At 40.7% G+C, this 16,393-nt stretch overlaps 1 protein-coding gene across 1 annotated transcript in view; it reads left to right on the top strand.

Annotated features, from left to right (window-relative positions):
* The window catches only part of tmem132e (transmembrane protein 132E), a 72,942-nt gene that overhangs the window by 23,300 nt on the left and 33,249 nt on the right, over positions 1 to 16,393 (top strand). Inside the window, exon 3 of the mRNA XM_088616608.1 lies at positions 14,247 to 14,387. Coding sequence (XP_088472734.1) covers positions 14,247 to 14,387 — 141 coding nt within the window. The remainder of the gene's footprint in view (positions 1 to 14,246; positions 14,388 to 16,393) is intronic.

Genomic DNA, 16,393 nt, shown 5'->3' on the forward strand with positions numbered 1-16,393 from the left:
CTCAACTTTCTACATTATCCTTGTTGTTGCTTCTTGCTAAAAAAAAAACAGGCCTTAAATGAGACATTTCCCCATGTTTGTCAAAGGTTAAACTCTTTGATTTCCTCAATATGTCCATCCATATGTTTTCAAAAAGCCAGGCATTGCTGGTAAGGGTTGTGCAATCCATGAGTCTTTCCCAAAACAGGGCCAAGGCAGCAGTACAACGTAGAAGAAACACAGAGCAATTAAAATGCAGAAATTCTGATTCATCTAACCAGCATATCTTTGGGAAGTAGGAGGAAACTATCATCCAGAGAAAACCTCAAAACATGCCCCCCAAAAACATGCATGCGCCACACAGAGGTTGGAAATGGTCAGACTCAAACCCAGGACCCAAGTGTTGTGAGGCAGAAGCTGTAACTGCCACACCAGTGTGCTGCATTCTGTGATAACTACCATGCATTATTTTGGATTACGACATCTTTAATGTGAATTATGTAAAGAAAACCATGACATCACTTAGGATTCCATTATTAAATGCCCTTGTCCATGTTACCCTTTAATCTCTTAATGTTTTCCAGCTTTCTTATAGCATTTTTACTGCCATGATCCAGTCATGCTTTTTTTCCCCCACAGTTGAGCAATGTACCTTTAAATGCTTCTCCACAGCAGACAATCTTCACAACGGATCCATTCTCACCTGCTATCAAAAAGCTGTGGCCACTCGTCTGTGTGCTGAGACAGTCGGGCCTGTGTTTTCACTTTCCCAAAGGTTGTTCCCCACAGCCTTCCAGAGACATTCAAATGTCTGAAGGGAAGGGATTTAGAAAACCCTTACACGGCCTCTCGAGATAAGACTGAATAAAACTTTGGGCTGAAGCGTGTGAAAAGAAAATACTGTCACGTTAACCTTGTCGCACTTATAATCTGGTCTGAGCTGCAGACAGACCTCAGATGCCTGTTGCGGGTTTTAAATGTTCTTTCAGGTCAGGGACCTTATTTCACTGCATTCCATGCTTGTGTACTGCTATCTGTGTGGTGGTGTACCAGAACTATAGTACTTTACAGCAAAGGTAATCAAAGATTCTGTGCAGTTTCAAACTGCTGTTTGAAAAATGTGGCCCACATATATTATGAAAAATTATGGAGAATCTGACCTGGTCATACAGTATACTACAAGGACAGCCAAATTAACTGTTGTACCAATATGCATCCAGTATGTACACGCATATACATTGGGGAACCTGGAAATGTATGATATGCTAATCTGTGAAGGTGTCCATTACAGAAGGGTCTGCCCTGCTTGTGGAGAGCCTACAGTTATTCTTACAGATCACCCTTAATCACCTGTTAATTGACGATTAGGAACACTTGCTGTAGCAGCTGATCAATTAAGCAAGAAGTATTTCAATGAAAGGAACACTGTTCCTTGTTCCTGATTTTTGTTCCAAAGGAGCTCTAAATTACTTAATTGAGCCTTTCCTATGTACAGTGATTGATCATTATTAAATTGTTCCAGGCCTTTAGAAATTAAAGGTTTAAAGGGGATCAAACTTGCCAGATTGGGGCTCTCTAGAACCAGGGTTGGAGACTCCTGTGTTACAACCTCTCCTGTTCACAGATGATGGGTGCATTTCATAGCTTCCAATCACCATTGATTACAATCACAGTCACCCACACTGCCCAGTGGTTAATGTCATTCAGAACTGGCAGCCCTGCCTCTGGAGTGGTGATGAATTACAGTTGAAATAAATGAGTTGTCCAGGGTCAATTTATTTGTAACTGAATGACCATTTGTGTTTTTCTTTTCTTTTTCCTGCATGTGAAACTTCAGTTCTTTTACCTGTTCTCCGACAGTAGTGCAAAGGAATATTTAGGGTTCTTGACCTGATCATGAATTTAATCCCAAGTGAGAACACTCTACTGCTGTACACCCTTGAGCAAGGTACTTTATCCAAATGATTTGCTTCAACAACAGTGATTTAGTGAGTACCTATTTTATATTAAAGAATCAATAACTGTAATTTCTAAATAGGCAATTGTAATCCTTGCATAAAATTGCCAGCTAAATGTAGTAAATTGGTAACAGTTTTTACATTCTAGATTTTTTCAGAGAGGGTGAGTAGGAAAGAAATGTTGTGAGCTTTGCTGACGACTGGTGACTGAATATGAATCAAATGAGTTTCTATGTGAATGCATTTGTGTCAGGAAAGCCAAACTCATTTGGAAAGGAGCATGCAAGCTGTAGATGGTTTTGTGCATCCATCGCAGTGCAGTGCAATTAAATCCAGCTAGCCTCAAAGGAAATGATTGTATCTTAAGGGAAATTACAAATGCCTGCCCCTTCCAACCTTTCCTAATGTTGTGAAAGCAGGAATCCATCTCGGAGGTGCAAACTTGACTGGCTCTGTCTAAGTTTAATTAGACAACCACACCAAGCTTTCAGTAACTTTGCTAATGTGGAATACCAGCATGGCCTATGCAAATATTCCTCCTGGAAAAAGTAGATAAATGATGAAGAACAAATGAATAACAAGGTGATATGATAAATGAGTGAGAAGGACCATTCATTCTCAGTAGCGGACAAAAGATTAGGAAGAGGAGGCAATTCAGAATGATACAAATAGCAGCCTGCTGGCATTGTGCATTAGGCTGGAGAACAGTTCACAGTTTCTCCCAAGTCCTTATACAGTCAGGGTCATTTTATGTAAAGCACGCTTCATTTATATTTTCATAATCCATTAAAGGAAAACAGCTCTGAAAAATGGAAAAGGACTTATTTTACTTTAAATACAACAGTGGTGTCACACATTGTTCTGTCTAGGTGAGCATGTTGAGCAACACTGGGGAAACAGAACAATCTCTATAGGAAGCTGTGAAGTTTGAGCAAGAGAGAAAATGGCCTTTGCCTTTTTCAGATAATAATAATTGCTTACACTTACAGTATATAGCGCTTTTCTGGACACTCCACTCAAAGCGCTTTACAGGTAATGGGGACTCCCCTCCACCACCACCAATGTGCAGCATCCACCTGGATGATGCGACAGCAGCCATAGTGCGCCAGAACGCTCCCCACACATCAGCTATCAGTGGGGAGGAGAGCAGAGTAATGTAGCCAGTTCATTGAGGGGGATTATTAGGAGGCCATGATTGGTAAGGGCCAATGGGAAATTTGGCCAGGACGCCGGGGTTACACCCCTATTCTTTTCGAGAAACACCCTGGGATTTTTAATGACCACGGAGAGTCAGGACCTCGGTTTTACGTCTCATCCGAAGGACGGCGCCTGTTTACAGTATAGTGTTCCCGTCACTATACTGGGGCATGAGGGCCCACATGGACCGCAGGGTGAGCGCCCCCTGCTGGCCCCACTTACACCTCTTCCAGCAGCAACCTTAGTTTTTCCCAGGAGTTTTCCCATCCAGGTACTGACCAGGCTCACACCTGCTTAGCTTCAGTGGGTTGCCAGTTTTGAGTTGCAGGGTGATATGGCTGCTGAAATACAAAAATGCTTTGAGCTGTCATTGAAACAATACTGTGGAAACCTCACAACAAAAAGGAAATGGTTGAGGTATTAAATTAGGATTTCACTCAGGAATTTGTCAAGGAAGGAATGAACATTATGCCTCAGGCTGAGGAAAGACAAAGCTCTTTATTAAATAGTATTCCTGTACCACAGTAGAGGCAAAAGTATTACAGGTATGAGAAGCACAAAAGATAAACACATCTTCAGGGACTGGTGGTATACTACCAGTTTTACTGAAGCAGACAAGAACTGTTCCAACAGTCACTCAGGACAGAGGTAATAGATTTAGTGTCTATTCAAAACCAGGCCAAGATATTAAAGACTAAGTCTTACTCCTATTACATGTGAAGTTTTTCCCCCAATTTCCTTTGACCTTTTGCAGTTCAGGTTCGCAGGGATCTTGAAGCTCAGGCAACGGGCACAAGGCAGGGCTCACGCTGGATGGGATGCTAATCCATCACAGGACACACACACACACACACACACACACACACACACACACACACACACACACACACACACCCCCACCCACACACCAGGGCCAGCTCTCCCAGTAGGCAGTTAACCTACCAGTATGTGTTTGGACTGTGGGAGGAAGCTAGATCAACCAGAGGACACATTTCCTCAGCTAAATCTTAGAAAGTGCTCTGAATTAATCTTCAGGAAAGGGTGAGAAATGCTGCAACTCTTTACAGCAATAGGATTCTTGGGGATAGTCAACATAGATAAGACCTGTGTGAAAAAGAGCCAGGTCTTGCTTAGCTCGCTTGTTGGGTACTGTCACTGAGAACTCACAAAGATGCAACACACTCATTGGCCATTCATGTACATTTTGAGAGGCCAGACTCAAGTACGTGCTGCTGTGTTGAAATACCTGGGGCTGTGGTCCCATATTACCAAGCTGAATGCATCTGTCTGTGCGGAACATGGCTTTGGAAAGGAAGTTTAAAAATAAACACATAAAACCAGAAGGAAAAGCTTGATGAGGACAGCAAATCCTCCAATGAAAAGTAATGGAAACTAAAAATACACACACTGTTATTAGGGAAAAGTGTCCATCCCAGAGACCAGTGGTTCCCAATCCTGGTCCTGGTCCACACAGCTGCTGGTGTTCACTCCAGCCCACCTTAGCTAGGTCATTGAAACCTCAATTGATCCAAGACGTTGCTTCGATTAAATATTTGCATTTTGTTTCTAGTCACAAGTTTAGGATTTTAGTTCATTTACAAGCTACAACAGTTAAAGCTCCAGTGTGTTTAAGAGCTGGGAACAAACAGTTCAAACTAATTTTATTATGAGGAAGTCAGGGAAGGTTCTGATTGTGTAACTGAGGGCTCGGCTGTATCACAATCCAACAGGTGTGTGGGTCAGCAGGACCAGGATTGGGAACCACTGTCATAGATGGTAGTCTTCATTTGACATTTTTCCTTTTGTTATACTCTTAAAACTAGACAAAATCAATTATGACACCAGATCCCAATGTCTTCCCTCACTAGAGTCATTTTGATCAAACACTTTGAGGACATTGTTTGGATAAAGAAAGAAAAAAGATTCAAGTGGCCTGTGAACACAGATGAGGACATGTACAGGGGCAGTAATTTTCTGGTTTATCACAACATCTCAGAAATTAATGCCTTACCCGTTATAGCCTCTGCTATCAAATTATAGATTGCTTTTTATTAGATGTCAAATATTTCTGAATAAATCACTAGTGGAACTGCATGATTAGGGTCTATTGCTACAAATTACTGCAACAAGATCAGTACCTCCACAACCTGAATACAATAATTTTAAACAATCCTGGATTGTACAACATTTCGACATGCTCTAATCCCTGGACCTTTCTTCTTTTTCTTTTCAGTTTTTAGCCAGTAAGATCTACACCTTCCTAATAGAAATCGACAGTTTAAAAGAAGAAGAGCCTGCCATAGATTTATCTAATGTATGAGAGCAAACGTCCAGATGTTTGATATATGTGGGCTGGGCAGATCATCATTTATCCAAGCAGTGTGACAGCTCTCCTATACTATTGTTCTGCATTCATCTGCTCATTCACATCCTGTACTACTGCCTCTCTAATGTGCCAGTTTAGAATGTGGGCATCCAGACTTCAATATTGGGCTACTTTGGTTACAGTTATCATTATTGTGCCTCATGATGAAATAAAAACATCTATACAGTTTTACAGGACAGTGGCTGTTGAGGTTAAAGAAATCTTGGCCAAGATTTCTCCTGCTGCTTTACCTAATAATATTTCTCACACTGCAGAATTTGTCCTGTAGGTTTACTGTGCTGCTTCCATTTGACTGCAGGGTCTTCAGTGGAGAAAGGGCATGAATGCGTTGCAGGGGGTTGATATGGTGCTGGCCAGTATAGACACAGATCACAATCAGTAGCTGAAAGGGAATGGACTGGGGTGTTAGAAGCTTTGTGTGTGTATGATTGTTTGTCTTCATTTCCTTTTTGATTTCAAAGAATTGAAGGTTGGTCAGGTAGAATAGCTGCTGGCAGTGCCTAGTAAAAATGTAATTGAACAGCTGTGCATGTGATGTGATTTATTTTGAAGAAGAGGCATTTAAGACAGGAAGGAAAGCGAGCGGAAAGATTGGGGTGCTGGGGGCAGGCAAGAACAAGCAGAAGAAACTTGCTGGTTACACATGAAAATAAAAAGAATAACAATGATTATTCCCCAGGGAGCCCTGGTCCTATCACAATAACGCAGACTAATTGCACAGTGTTAGGGTTTAGGATCAGACACGTCATAAATCCCTGTGGTGTAGTGTTATCAATATTGACTGTCTAATCAAAGGGAAAAGATGGAAGCACAGTGAGTACTATTAGCTTGAGCACTGAGTTTTTTTCCATAGATTTTTGCTCTGCTGTTTGCCACATTTTTTTCCCCTTTCTCTATTTTTCTGAAAGTGAGACTCCTCTGTAAGTCTTGTAAGGGGCTGAAACCTGATGCCTCACTGACAACCCCAGAACCTTTTGTTGTGACTTTTATCTTTTCTTTGAAATACATACTGTATGAAGCCCCCGCAGTTCTGTTTCTAACACACAGGCCCTGTAGAATACCGGCATGCTTGAATGCTGATGCTTGTAGATTCTGTAATATCCTCTGTGACACTGTTAGTCTGAAGTACATAATGGGAAAATTCTCACCACTGCCCCTGAAAACTGCAAAGGATATCCTAAATTCTTGGTTTCATTTTCATTTTCCACCAAGGATCACACTAATATGAAATGCCACAGTATGTATGACATTAATGACATTGTTATGTGTATAAATGACCCATCAGAGTCTTAGATTTGGACAACCCATGGACACTTCCCCTGTCTGTATTAAAATTAAAAGCTTGTTAATTAATTTCAATATCACATAGAAGCCTAGGAGTGCTTTTAAGATCATAATGCTTGTTGGGCTAATGTTGATGACATAGGATGATAGGATAGGATCTTTCCTGCTTGGGCAGAATGGGTAAGCATCACAATCTAACTAAAACCATATAGAGTAGGTGCGTTGTAACTGTGTGCACTGCGCATCTAGATCTCCTCACTGCACCGGGATGAGGTTAAAAGATAAAACACGGCTACCCAAATGAAAGGCATAAAAGGAGATCCTGTTGCGGCCACAGTGAAGCTGGCACGTAATGTTACGAACCGAGACCACGCTGCAGTTTTCTTGTTCTCTGCCCTGGCTGGCAGCCCTCTTTTCCACTCGCATCATCCCATAAATTCGGATTGCTTCGACAGGATCCACAAAAGGTTTTGGCTCACCCAAGGGCCTCTGCTCGTGGCTCAGTGATGTGAAAACTACTTATAATAATTGCAGTGCGGAGGACGCTTTCTTAGCGGCTCCTTTGCGTGCTTCGGAATCAAGCTTCTGCTTCAGTGCAGTTGGGGCTGGAGCAGGGATAATGGCCTGTATCGCCTGCCTCTTCACGACAAGGTACGGGCTGTTTTCCTGGGCTGCGTTTTCATCCCGCCATTCCTGAATGGCTGTTGAATTCATTTCAACAAGATAACTTCAAGGCATGGGCTGTTAGGGGGAAAAATACTATAATTGGGCTGCCCAGTCTCACGTGCTGTCTGCATTCGAATGTCCTTTAAAAGTCCCCAGCAGCTCGACAGTCATTTCTTTCGTGTTTTCGCCTCTTCACTACAGCTGAGCCCGAGAGTGAGGAAAGACCGAGTCCTCTTATTATATTTCCAGTGCTGTAACCCCGCTTTGCAGCTTTATGATTGATCCTAGGGAGCGTGTGAAGCTCTATAGCCCTGGAAACCTAAGCAACCTCAGAGAATGAGGTTCCATCTTGCATCTTTCAACAATGCAGTCAGGGCTAGAACTTCCCATGTGACCCTACTGTGTTTGAGAGTGCCTTCCCCTTTGTTTCATCCCATTTCTTGATTTTAAAAAGCATGGCAGAACGGTCAGAAAAAAAACAGCACCTTCTTGTGTGATTGTATTATCAGGTTTAAAAAATAAACATTCAAGAACTTCACAAAGAGGGTGACTTGAAAATCTCCACTTACCGAGGCAGAGCCCTTCTCCAGTCAACGCTCTCAGACTCTGACTGCGACTTGATTTTCCATTGTGTTTGAAATGGTTTGGTTCTGTGAGACCAGAAGAAATTATAGTCCCTACCTCACACGCCAATTTTCAATGAGTGCGACTCTCCAGGAGAACTGGCAGGCTTCAGAGAAGGGCCTCTGGGGTAAGGGTCTTATTGTTTCCTGCCTGGGTTGATATTTTTAGCAATGCGGCAGTTTACAATTCCACCTTAATCCACAAAAACAAGTCACACCACAGTGGCCTTTCTAAATCTATTCGGGATTGGTATGGAAGATTGTTGGAAGTGGCTCCAAAAAGTGCTTGTGTGTGAGTCACTAATGAAAAAGGAGAAAAAACGTGAAAGCTTAGATAATGAGCAAGTGCTCTAGGACAAGGGTCGTTTACCTTTTGTCTGTATATAACAATATACTACGTATTGTTATATTTATATCCTGCCTGGTATATTAATACTTATTCCAGTTTCCATGTGTGTCCAGGATATTCAACATTTCAAGCAAAAAAAGCTAATTTCTAAAGCTTTAACTATTTGTTCCTTTCCTGGCTTTGTACACAGCAAGAAATATGAAAGGGAGGTGGCATTTTAATCTGTGTAATATATAGCCCGCAGTATAAAGTGCTTGACTGCTTTGATTTATATCAAAACATCATTAGGTTAAAAAAAGAAGACCTTCTGTGAAGTTTTCTGGGCAAAAAGGAGCCCAGCTTTAATTGAAATTAAATTGGATCCTCTGTGCTTGTCATCTTAAATATTTTGTGAAAGATAATGTTGTAACTAAAATCATAAATCCCTTTTTCTTCCCCTGCGTGCGTAATCAACGGTGTGCTTGAGACACATTGTAGGACGTGCAATTTACAATTTCTGATAACTACATAATTTCAAAAAAATAAAACGATCCACTCTGCAGCCTAACACCTTTTGCTGTTAATACTCTTAGATGGTGTTAAGTAAAATGGATTGTTAAAACACTCCATTAAGCATCGCGATGAAATATGGGTCAGACTGGTGGGAAAAATCTGTGTTCTGAAAAAGTTGTGAGAAAGCAGACGTTACTGCAGTTTGTTTATTCTTAACTATGTTTGATTTGTGGAAAGACAGGTTGCTCAGTGCTGTTCAAAACTGCTCTCAATCCGGGTGTATTCCTCATTTTCACCGTGTCCATGGACTCTCATACAGAATCCTACAAACACTGAAAGAAAGCTGAGTTGGGACCTGTCAAGTTCTGCCTTTTTTTAGGCCTGACAGAAATGATGATTATTCCAACGGCCTGTGTTGAGGGCTTTCACTACTGTTTGAATATCTGTTTTCATACAGTAGCTATTATAATGTCCCAATTCAACAGAGATGTCTGACTGCTTAGAATCATTGACAAGCTAGACACCATCCTTTTAATTTTGGTCTCAAATGTCTGGTATAATGCCACCATCTGCCCTGTATATTTTCAGTGTATTTTCTCCACTGATCATCCACATATACTGTACATATACCTGTACAAAACCAATGTGCCTGATCCTTATTTGCCGACAAACTATCTAGCAATAGTACTCTAAATAGACTAAGGCAATGTATAAAAGTTCCTCCTAAAACTGGAGCTATATTTATCCGCCTTCATCTTTAACAAGCATCATTATTAACTGTCAAAAAGCAGTTCAGGAGTGAATGTTAGTCGAATGAATGGTGGGTTTTTTGTGGATGTGCTACTTTCAAGTATGGTTTTATGTTAAATGGGTGATAAAAAAGATATTTAAATTCAAATGTTGATTTCTTGAGTATTTAGTACTGCATTGCCACTGGATAATTATTGTTAGGAGTGTGTGACCTATACCTCTGCCATAAACTGTAAGAATATCCAAAAAAGTTCTTTAAAATGCAGTCGTTTTTTCTCTCCGTATGGTACAGTATGTGACACACTGTGCTCAGTCAAGCAAGTGATTGAAATGCAGCATTTGCTGAAGAGAAAGAGAAACTAGTAAAAAGTGCTGCTCTGGACAAAATACAGGGCAGATTGCATTTTACTCAAGTTAAACCACTCTTCAAGTTTACATTAAGGCAGTCTATAAGTGGCCAAAAAGGCAGGAGCAAATATGAGTTACTCTTTAAATAATACATTAGGACAGATAGGAATTTGCTGGGAATGCAGAACTATACCAGATAAGTTGCCCATACTGTATGAGTCTGGAGTGATGGAACCAGTGTTTTTTTATATAGCTGGAAAGGGTTTTACTTTCCAAATTGTGAAGAGAGGGACACTCATGGCACATAAAAAAAAAACATGCAGAAGGTAATAATGCAGAGGCCCTCGAGAAATATCACCTTCCTTTATGTTCATTTTCTTTACACCAGAAATGGTGTCTTAAACCCCTGTGAGAAAAGGAAAAGTGGCACACCTGGGGCAGTGTATGATTAACAATGAGCTTTTTATAGGAGGGTCTCAAGAAATATGTACTGTACACAGCCAGAAGGCAAAAATAGTGCTCTTTTATTTGTATCTACTGCTAATAAACTTCAAACAAAACCTCAGCTCTCTCTGAGCTCAAACTCCAGTTCTTCTGTGCCCTTCCTATACATAACCAGGCAGCTACAGTAAGCTGCTTACTGGCATCACATAAGGAATACTTGTACATTTTGCAGAACCCAAAAAAAAAGCATAAAATCACTTCACAAGGCTGGTCAGTCAATCTTTTATTTTGCTCATATCTCACTCTGGTACAGCGCATAACAGAGGCTAGTTAGCAGATGATGACAGCCAACCTGGAAATGTCCTCTTCCTGGTTCCTAGTATTTCTCATTCCATTGACTAAGGATGGTTGCTTATTCCCTGTTGCACTCCGGGGAATGGGACACTTCTTATAGGTCATTCTTGTCTATGTGTTTCAATGGATCCAAGCATTTTTTATGTTTTGTTTGAAAAATGTTTTTAATGTATATGTGTACAGTATGTAGGCACATGATTGCTTTTTTTTTAAGAAAGACTTAAAGGAGCTGAGATCTTTTAAAGATCTAAAGTGCTCTTGAAGGCCTTGTTTCTATTGGCCAGCTGTTGTCAATAACGATCTAAGGCATAGCATTTAACGTCTCAACCATATTGTAACCATTGTCATTCAGTTTATGAATCGTAGCCCTTGAGCTTTCTGCTACCTTTCTGTGATTAAAAGTAAATGTTTTTGCTGTGACGTATTTTTGTGCTCTTTATTGTGATGGGTCCACTATTTCTAAGCCCTACCTCCGACAACATTTTCCATTCAAGGCAACATAATTGAAAGTGGTCAGGGTATAAAAGCTGGGCAAAGATCAGAGGCCTTTAAAGGCCGTTACCCTAATCTGTGCCAGACAAACATGCAGGAAGCTGGGCTTTTGTGTTTATGAAAGGATGTGGACCACTGAACCACCACACGTAATAACATGGAAGCATTTTCCACGCGGTGGTATTATGATGGCTGTCGGGAAGATGGATGTAGCTTTCTTCCCACTGATGTTTAGTATGGAAAAATTCTCTATGATGTGTCATTTGTCAGTGTCTCTTTTGATATAAGAGCATGGGATGCGAGATAAGACCTTATCTGGGCTTTGTCTATGGGGAAGCTGCTGGCTGGCTTTGTTCGTCATGGGTTAGGCTTTAAAGTAGACCTGCAGTGATTCCAGCAGGTGGGAGAAGTCAGGAAAACAACAAAGAGCCAGAAAGGGAATATTTACAATGATCAGGGTAGAAAAAACACCTATTGGAAGGACGTGTGAGTCAAATAAATGCAGTGCGCATTTTGTTGAGCCCTTCAAAGTGCTGTGCTTTGGGCATTTGGGTTGTCTTGTTTCTTTTTGTGCTGGCAAAAGAAGAAATGTGTGGCTCTGAAAGGTTGGTTACTCTTTGATGTCCTATTTTGCCTGTTTTGAAGTACATCCTTGGAAATATTTGTGCAGTAACTCAAGTGCAGTACCATTAGACAGTTCTGTCGCATTATCTCAGTAGCTGTTGAATTGTTGAATTGAAAGCCAGAGAGACAATACCTACTGTACAACCTTCAACTGTGTTCCATGTGCAGCTACCTAGCGGAAGACAGTACTCTTCCGACATCATTACAGATGGTATGATGGAAAACCTTGGTCAACCAGCTGCAACAGCAGTATTCTAGTCGGATGGTAGTGTAGTGAGATTTGTGTCATCCTGCTTTTGGTCCTGGCAGAAATGAGATTTCCCCAGTCAGTGGACCAGTTTGAAAGTGTTGCATATTGGCCGATGGGGTGCACTCAACTGAAGAGTGACTATAAAACTACCTATAAACAGCTACTTAGTGTCCCACCAATTTTTATATAAAATCATTTTCATGTGCAAGATAGAAGTGTATATGCTATTTGGCATTTACTGTATGACAAAGGCACATTTTTGTGACATCTATTAAGATTACAGTTTGCTTGGTCTCCTATTTAAGTTTTCCATTCAGATAACATTGAAAGATTTTCCTTTGAGTTTTCAGGCAGTGTCACTGTTCCTTATAACCTGATGTCACAGTAGCTCCTGGGAAACAATAAAAAGGAAGTGTGTCCTGAAGTTAAAGTTACTATATATAGATCACCCCATGACTGATAGCAGTGAAATTGTCACATCTCCTGTCTCTCAACCACAGAATCAGGAGACAATAACAGCAGTCAGTCTGGAGGCAAGCCTGTCTGTATCTCCTTTTTATTTATCATGCCTCCTTACAATTGAAAAACAAACCCACATTATTAGAACTTGTGTATATAGGACATGCAGATATTTCGCATAAGGGAAGAGGGGTTATTTAATCTTATGTACAATCTTATGCCTCAATAGCTCTACATTAACCTAGAAAATACACATTCTTCTGCAAGTTAATGGTTTTACTAGCAAGTTACTTAAGATTTCATTTTTGTGTCTCAGTTCAGATGTGATTGGCCTTTTCTATCTACTTTTTGTGACTGTTTTTTTCATTTGATATACTTTTTAGGTATTTCCCTATAAAAATCCTGAGGCAAAACAGAACAAATATACATTTTAGAAGACATTTGCTGAGGTGGATAGAATGCTGCAGGAAAGGATTTATAAAAAAAAATTCTACTGGAAGACTCTGGCACTCATCCTGACTCTGTGTGTGAAAGTCCCATTCATGTAGCTATGACTAAGTGCTTCTTTTGTGGCATTGGTCATGGTTAATTGTATTGCAGGTTAACCACCATTGCACAGCTCACTGTCTCTTCCTTGAGGATTAACATAGACAAACTAATGACTCTTTTATGTAGGATTGTTCTGCTACTACCAGCACAGGCTGTTTCAAAATAGGTTGCTGGATCCAATTTTAAATGGCAGCCAGAGATTTTCTGGTCTCCAAAGGTGCACTGATCCTGTTTACAAAAGTGCGTTCTACCAGGAGACTGATATTTCAATCTCACTTCTCTTATTTTTCCCCGCCTGCTTCACAATCCAAGACTAATTTGTGCTTTGTGGGTGTCAGAGTTTTTCCCCTGCCCTTACAACATGGTGAGGACCTGGGATGATTTTGTCACGTTTTATATGCTGGTTACGGAGCTCATGAAAGCTCCTTTTGAATGTTTCTGGAAGGAGCATTTCTGTCTTTAAGGAAAGAAAGGGCACACAATCTACGCATCTGTAATATGGACCTTATTTCCTTACTTAGTTTCCATATTTAATTTTAAAATAAGTGGACAATTAGTCCATAATGTGCCCAGAGGGGACCTGTATGTACTGTATACAGTAGGTATTTCTCAGAGGGAGTCTACTTATAGTAATATCAGTATGTAGAGTATAATACAGTTCATGTACTGTATTACTCCTTTCCTATCTTATTTGCTATCTTTGCTGTTCAGTTCAATCTTCATCCTTTCAGCCTGAAGCAAGAGGCAATCTCAATGCTGCACTCCTGGAGTCTGCAGCTGACTCCACTATTTGCATGCCATCGTGTGTTTGTGACTGCCGTTTTCTCATTTTTAATTGACTTGCTGAAAACCAGTCAGAGTAACTTGCAAGTCGGGCATGTAGCTGTATTTATTTCTCCTCCATTCTTTATGGGGAAAAAGGGGACCTTAAGGTGAATGAGCTCAATAATGTGTCAGGAGACAGGGGGACTTGTCTTTGAGTCATCTAACAGTAAGAGCTGACCAGCGCCATCGGCTCACTGCCCATCTGTTTCTTTTCCAGGGTGAAGGCTAAGAAAGGGGTGAACCTGCTGCAGACCAAGGCCAAGAATGAGCAATGGTCCTTCAAATCGGAGGTTCTCACAGGTGCCAAGCACTCCATAGCCACCATTGAGGTTGTCAAAAGGAAGGGCGTTGCAGTGGGGTAAGTTATGTATTACATACAATATTGCTGGGCTGCTCACCATCTCTTGGTCATTTAAAAAAAAAAAACAGTTGTTTTCCTCGGCAAACAAACTATGTATGTTACTCACCCTTTTAACTCAGGAAAGGGAAAGATTGTGCCACCCCACCCAGGGTTCCCATTTTACGAGCACAAAACCTTACTAGTACACCTCAGACACAGTTGTTTTAACAAACGGACCAGCACCATACGCAATCTTTGCTGGCGATGTTAAACATCAAGGGTGAGCACTATTCATAGTTGTGTATCAGGGCAAAGAAGGTGTACGGTGTATACATTTCAGAAAGGAAGAGCAGCCTTCTTTTGAAAACCTTCTGCATATTGCCATGGAGACTAGTTGGCATGGCTGCTTGTTCTAAGGGATCTCTGGCGGCAGCAGAACCGTGCCTACGGTGGAGAATGAGAAATTACACTACAGGGAGGAAAGTCCTGTGTGAAGAAAGAACCCTCTGGTTTCATTGTGAGCAGCTGGAGCCCTTAGTCCATGTAGCCGCCTGTAATATTTTATTTATTCTGCAGCTCCATTCGTACCCCATCACTTCTGTGCAGCAGGGAACAACAACTGAACACAATTAAGGGATCCTTGTACAAAGAGACAGGTTTGAAACCTCAGAAAATACCTGCAGCCGCACAGAGCCATGTTACCTGCCTTAATGAAACACAGGAGCCAGTTCATTCCCCTTTTTCCGTTCTGCCCCATGTTCCAAAAGCAAATTGCAAAATTAACTTCTCATATGGTGACACTGCTTTTGAGCTGGGAGCCAGAGACTGCGAGGACCAGGGCCTGTTGACCTCTGAAGACTGAAATCCTCATTAATACTCAACAACTGGGGGGGAATCTTTTTCGTTTTTTTAGGTTTTCTCAGTTTTCCTTTCACAGTGTGGGTTCGGCTGTCAGACTCCACTAAAGCCTCCCCACTGATAAATAAAGACTTGGAAAGATAAAAGAGACACAAGCCCTTCTGGAGATTGAGCAAGAACAGTGATGTTACCTGAATAAAACATGTCCATCTCGATCTCAGTCTCTTACTTTCTCTCTATGTATATTAGAACATAGCTGTGTCAAATCATCTGTACCAAACTTCATTTTATTTTTATCCTTGTATGTGAGCTGTAATCTAAAACTATTCACCTTTGTTTCTGAGGGTGTTTTCAGTTGAATGGCTAAGACTTATCAACTGTTATTCCACACTGCCATTGAATGGCAGAATTATTTGTTTTTAAGTTTCATCCAAGTATATTTTTATCTAGATAAGCCTGAGCATGGAAACTGTCACTTCAATTTGTGTTTCAGCAGTCCATATGCTGTTTTGGTATCCTACGCGTAAATCCTAAAATGCGTTGGCGTCTCAAGAAACTATTATTTTGGGTTCTGTAAGCACTTCTCCTTTCATCATATGAAGCTGTCTGGGTTTTCTTTAATAACGTACCACTTATGAAAGCTCTAGTTCTTAATATAAAATAGTTCTTATACTCAGCGCATGCTTTGTGACTGGATTGATTCCTCTTGTTTGACAGTGAAACAGCTGCTTTGTGCCAGCTATGAGAGGCAGCATAAAAGCTTTTTCTGAAAATTGTTGCCAACTTATTTTAATTACACTGGAAAATATTTAGAATTTTTTGTGAAATGTTAGATCTTTAAAATTAAATGGTATTTGAATCAGCAAGATAATGCAAACTAGTTTATTTTTCCCCAAAAAAGATGCTGATTGTGAGAAACACAGAATTCTCCTAAGATTCATATACAGGTGATTGTCAAAAACCTGGTTGAATAAGTGCATTGAAATTAAGGGCTTTCACACAGGTCTGGCTTATGCCTTCATTAAGTAGATAACACCCCAGCAATGTTAGGGTCACTTGTAAAAATGGCAGACATGCCGGTCATCTGTATCTACGGCCAGCATGACTGCAAGAGAAGACTTTTAAAGAAGGACGATTCTTGGGGTGCATTCGGCAGGAGATTTAGT

The sequence above is a fragment of the Lepisosteus platostomus genome, chromosome 22, assembly GCF_059453375.1.
Source record: "Lepisosteus platostomus isolate fLepPlt1 chromosome 22, fLepPlt1.hap1, whole genome shotgun sequence".
NCBI lineage: Eukaryota > Metazoa > Chordata > Actinopteri > Semionotiformes > Lepisosteidae > Lepisosteus > Lepisosteus platostomus.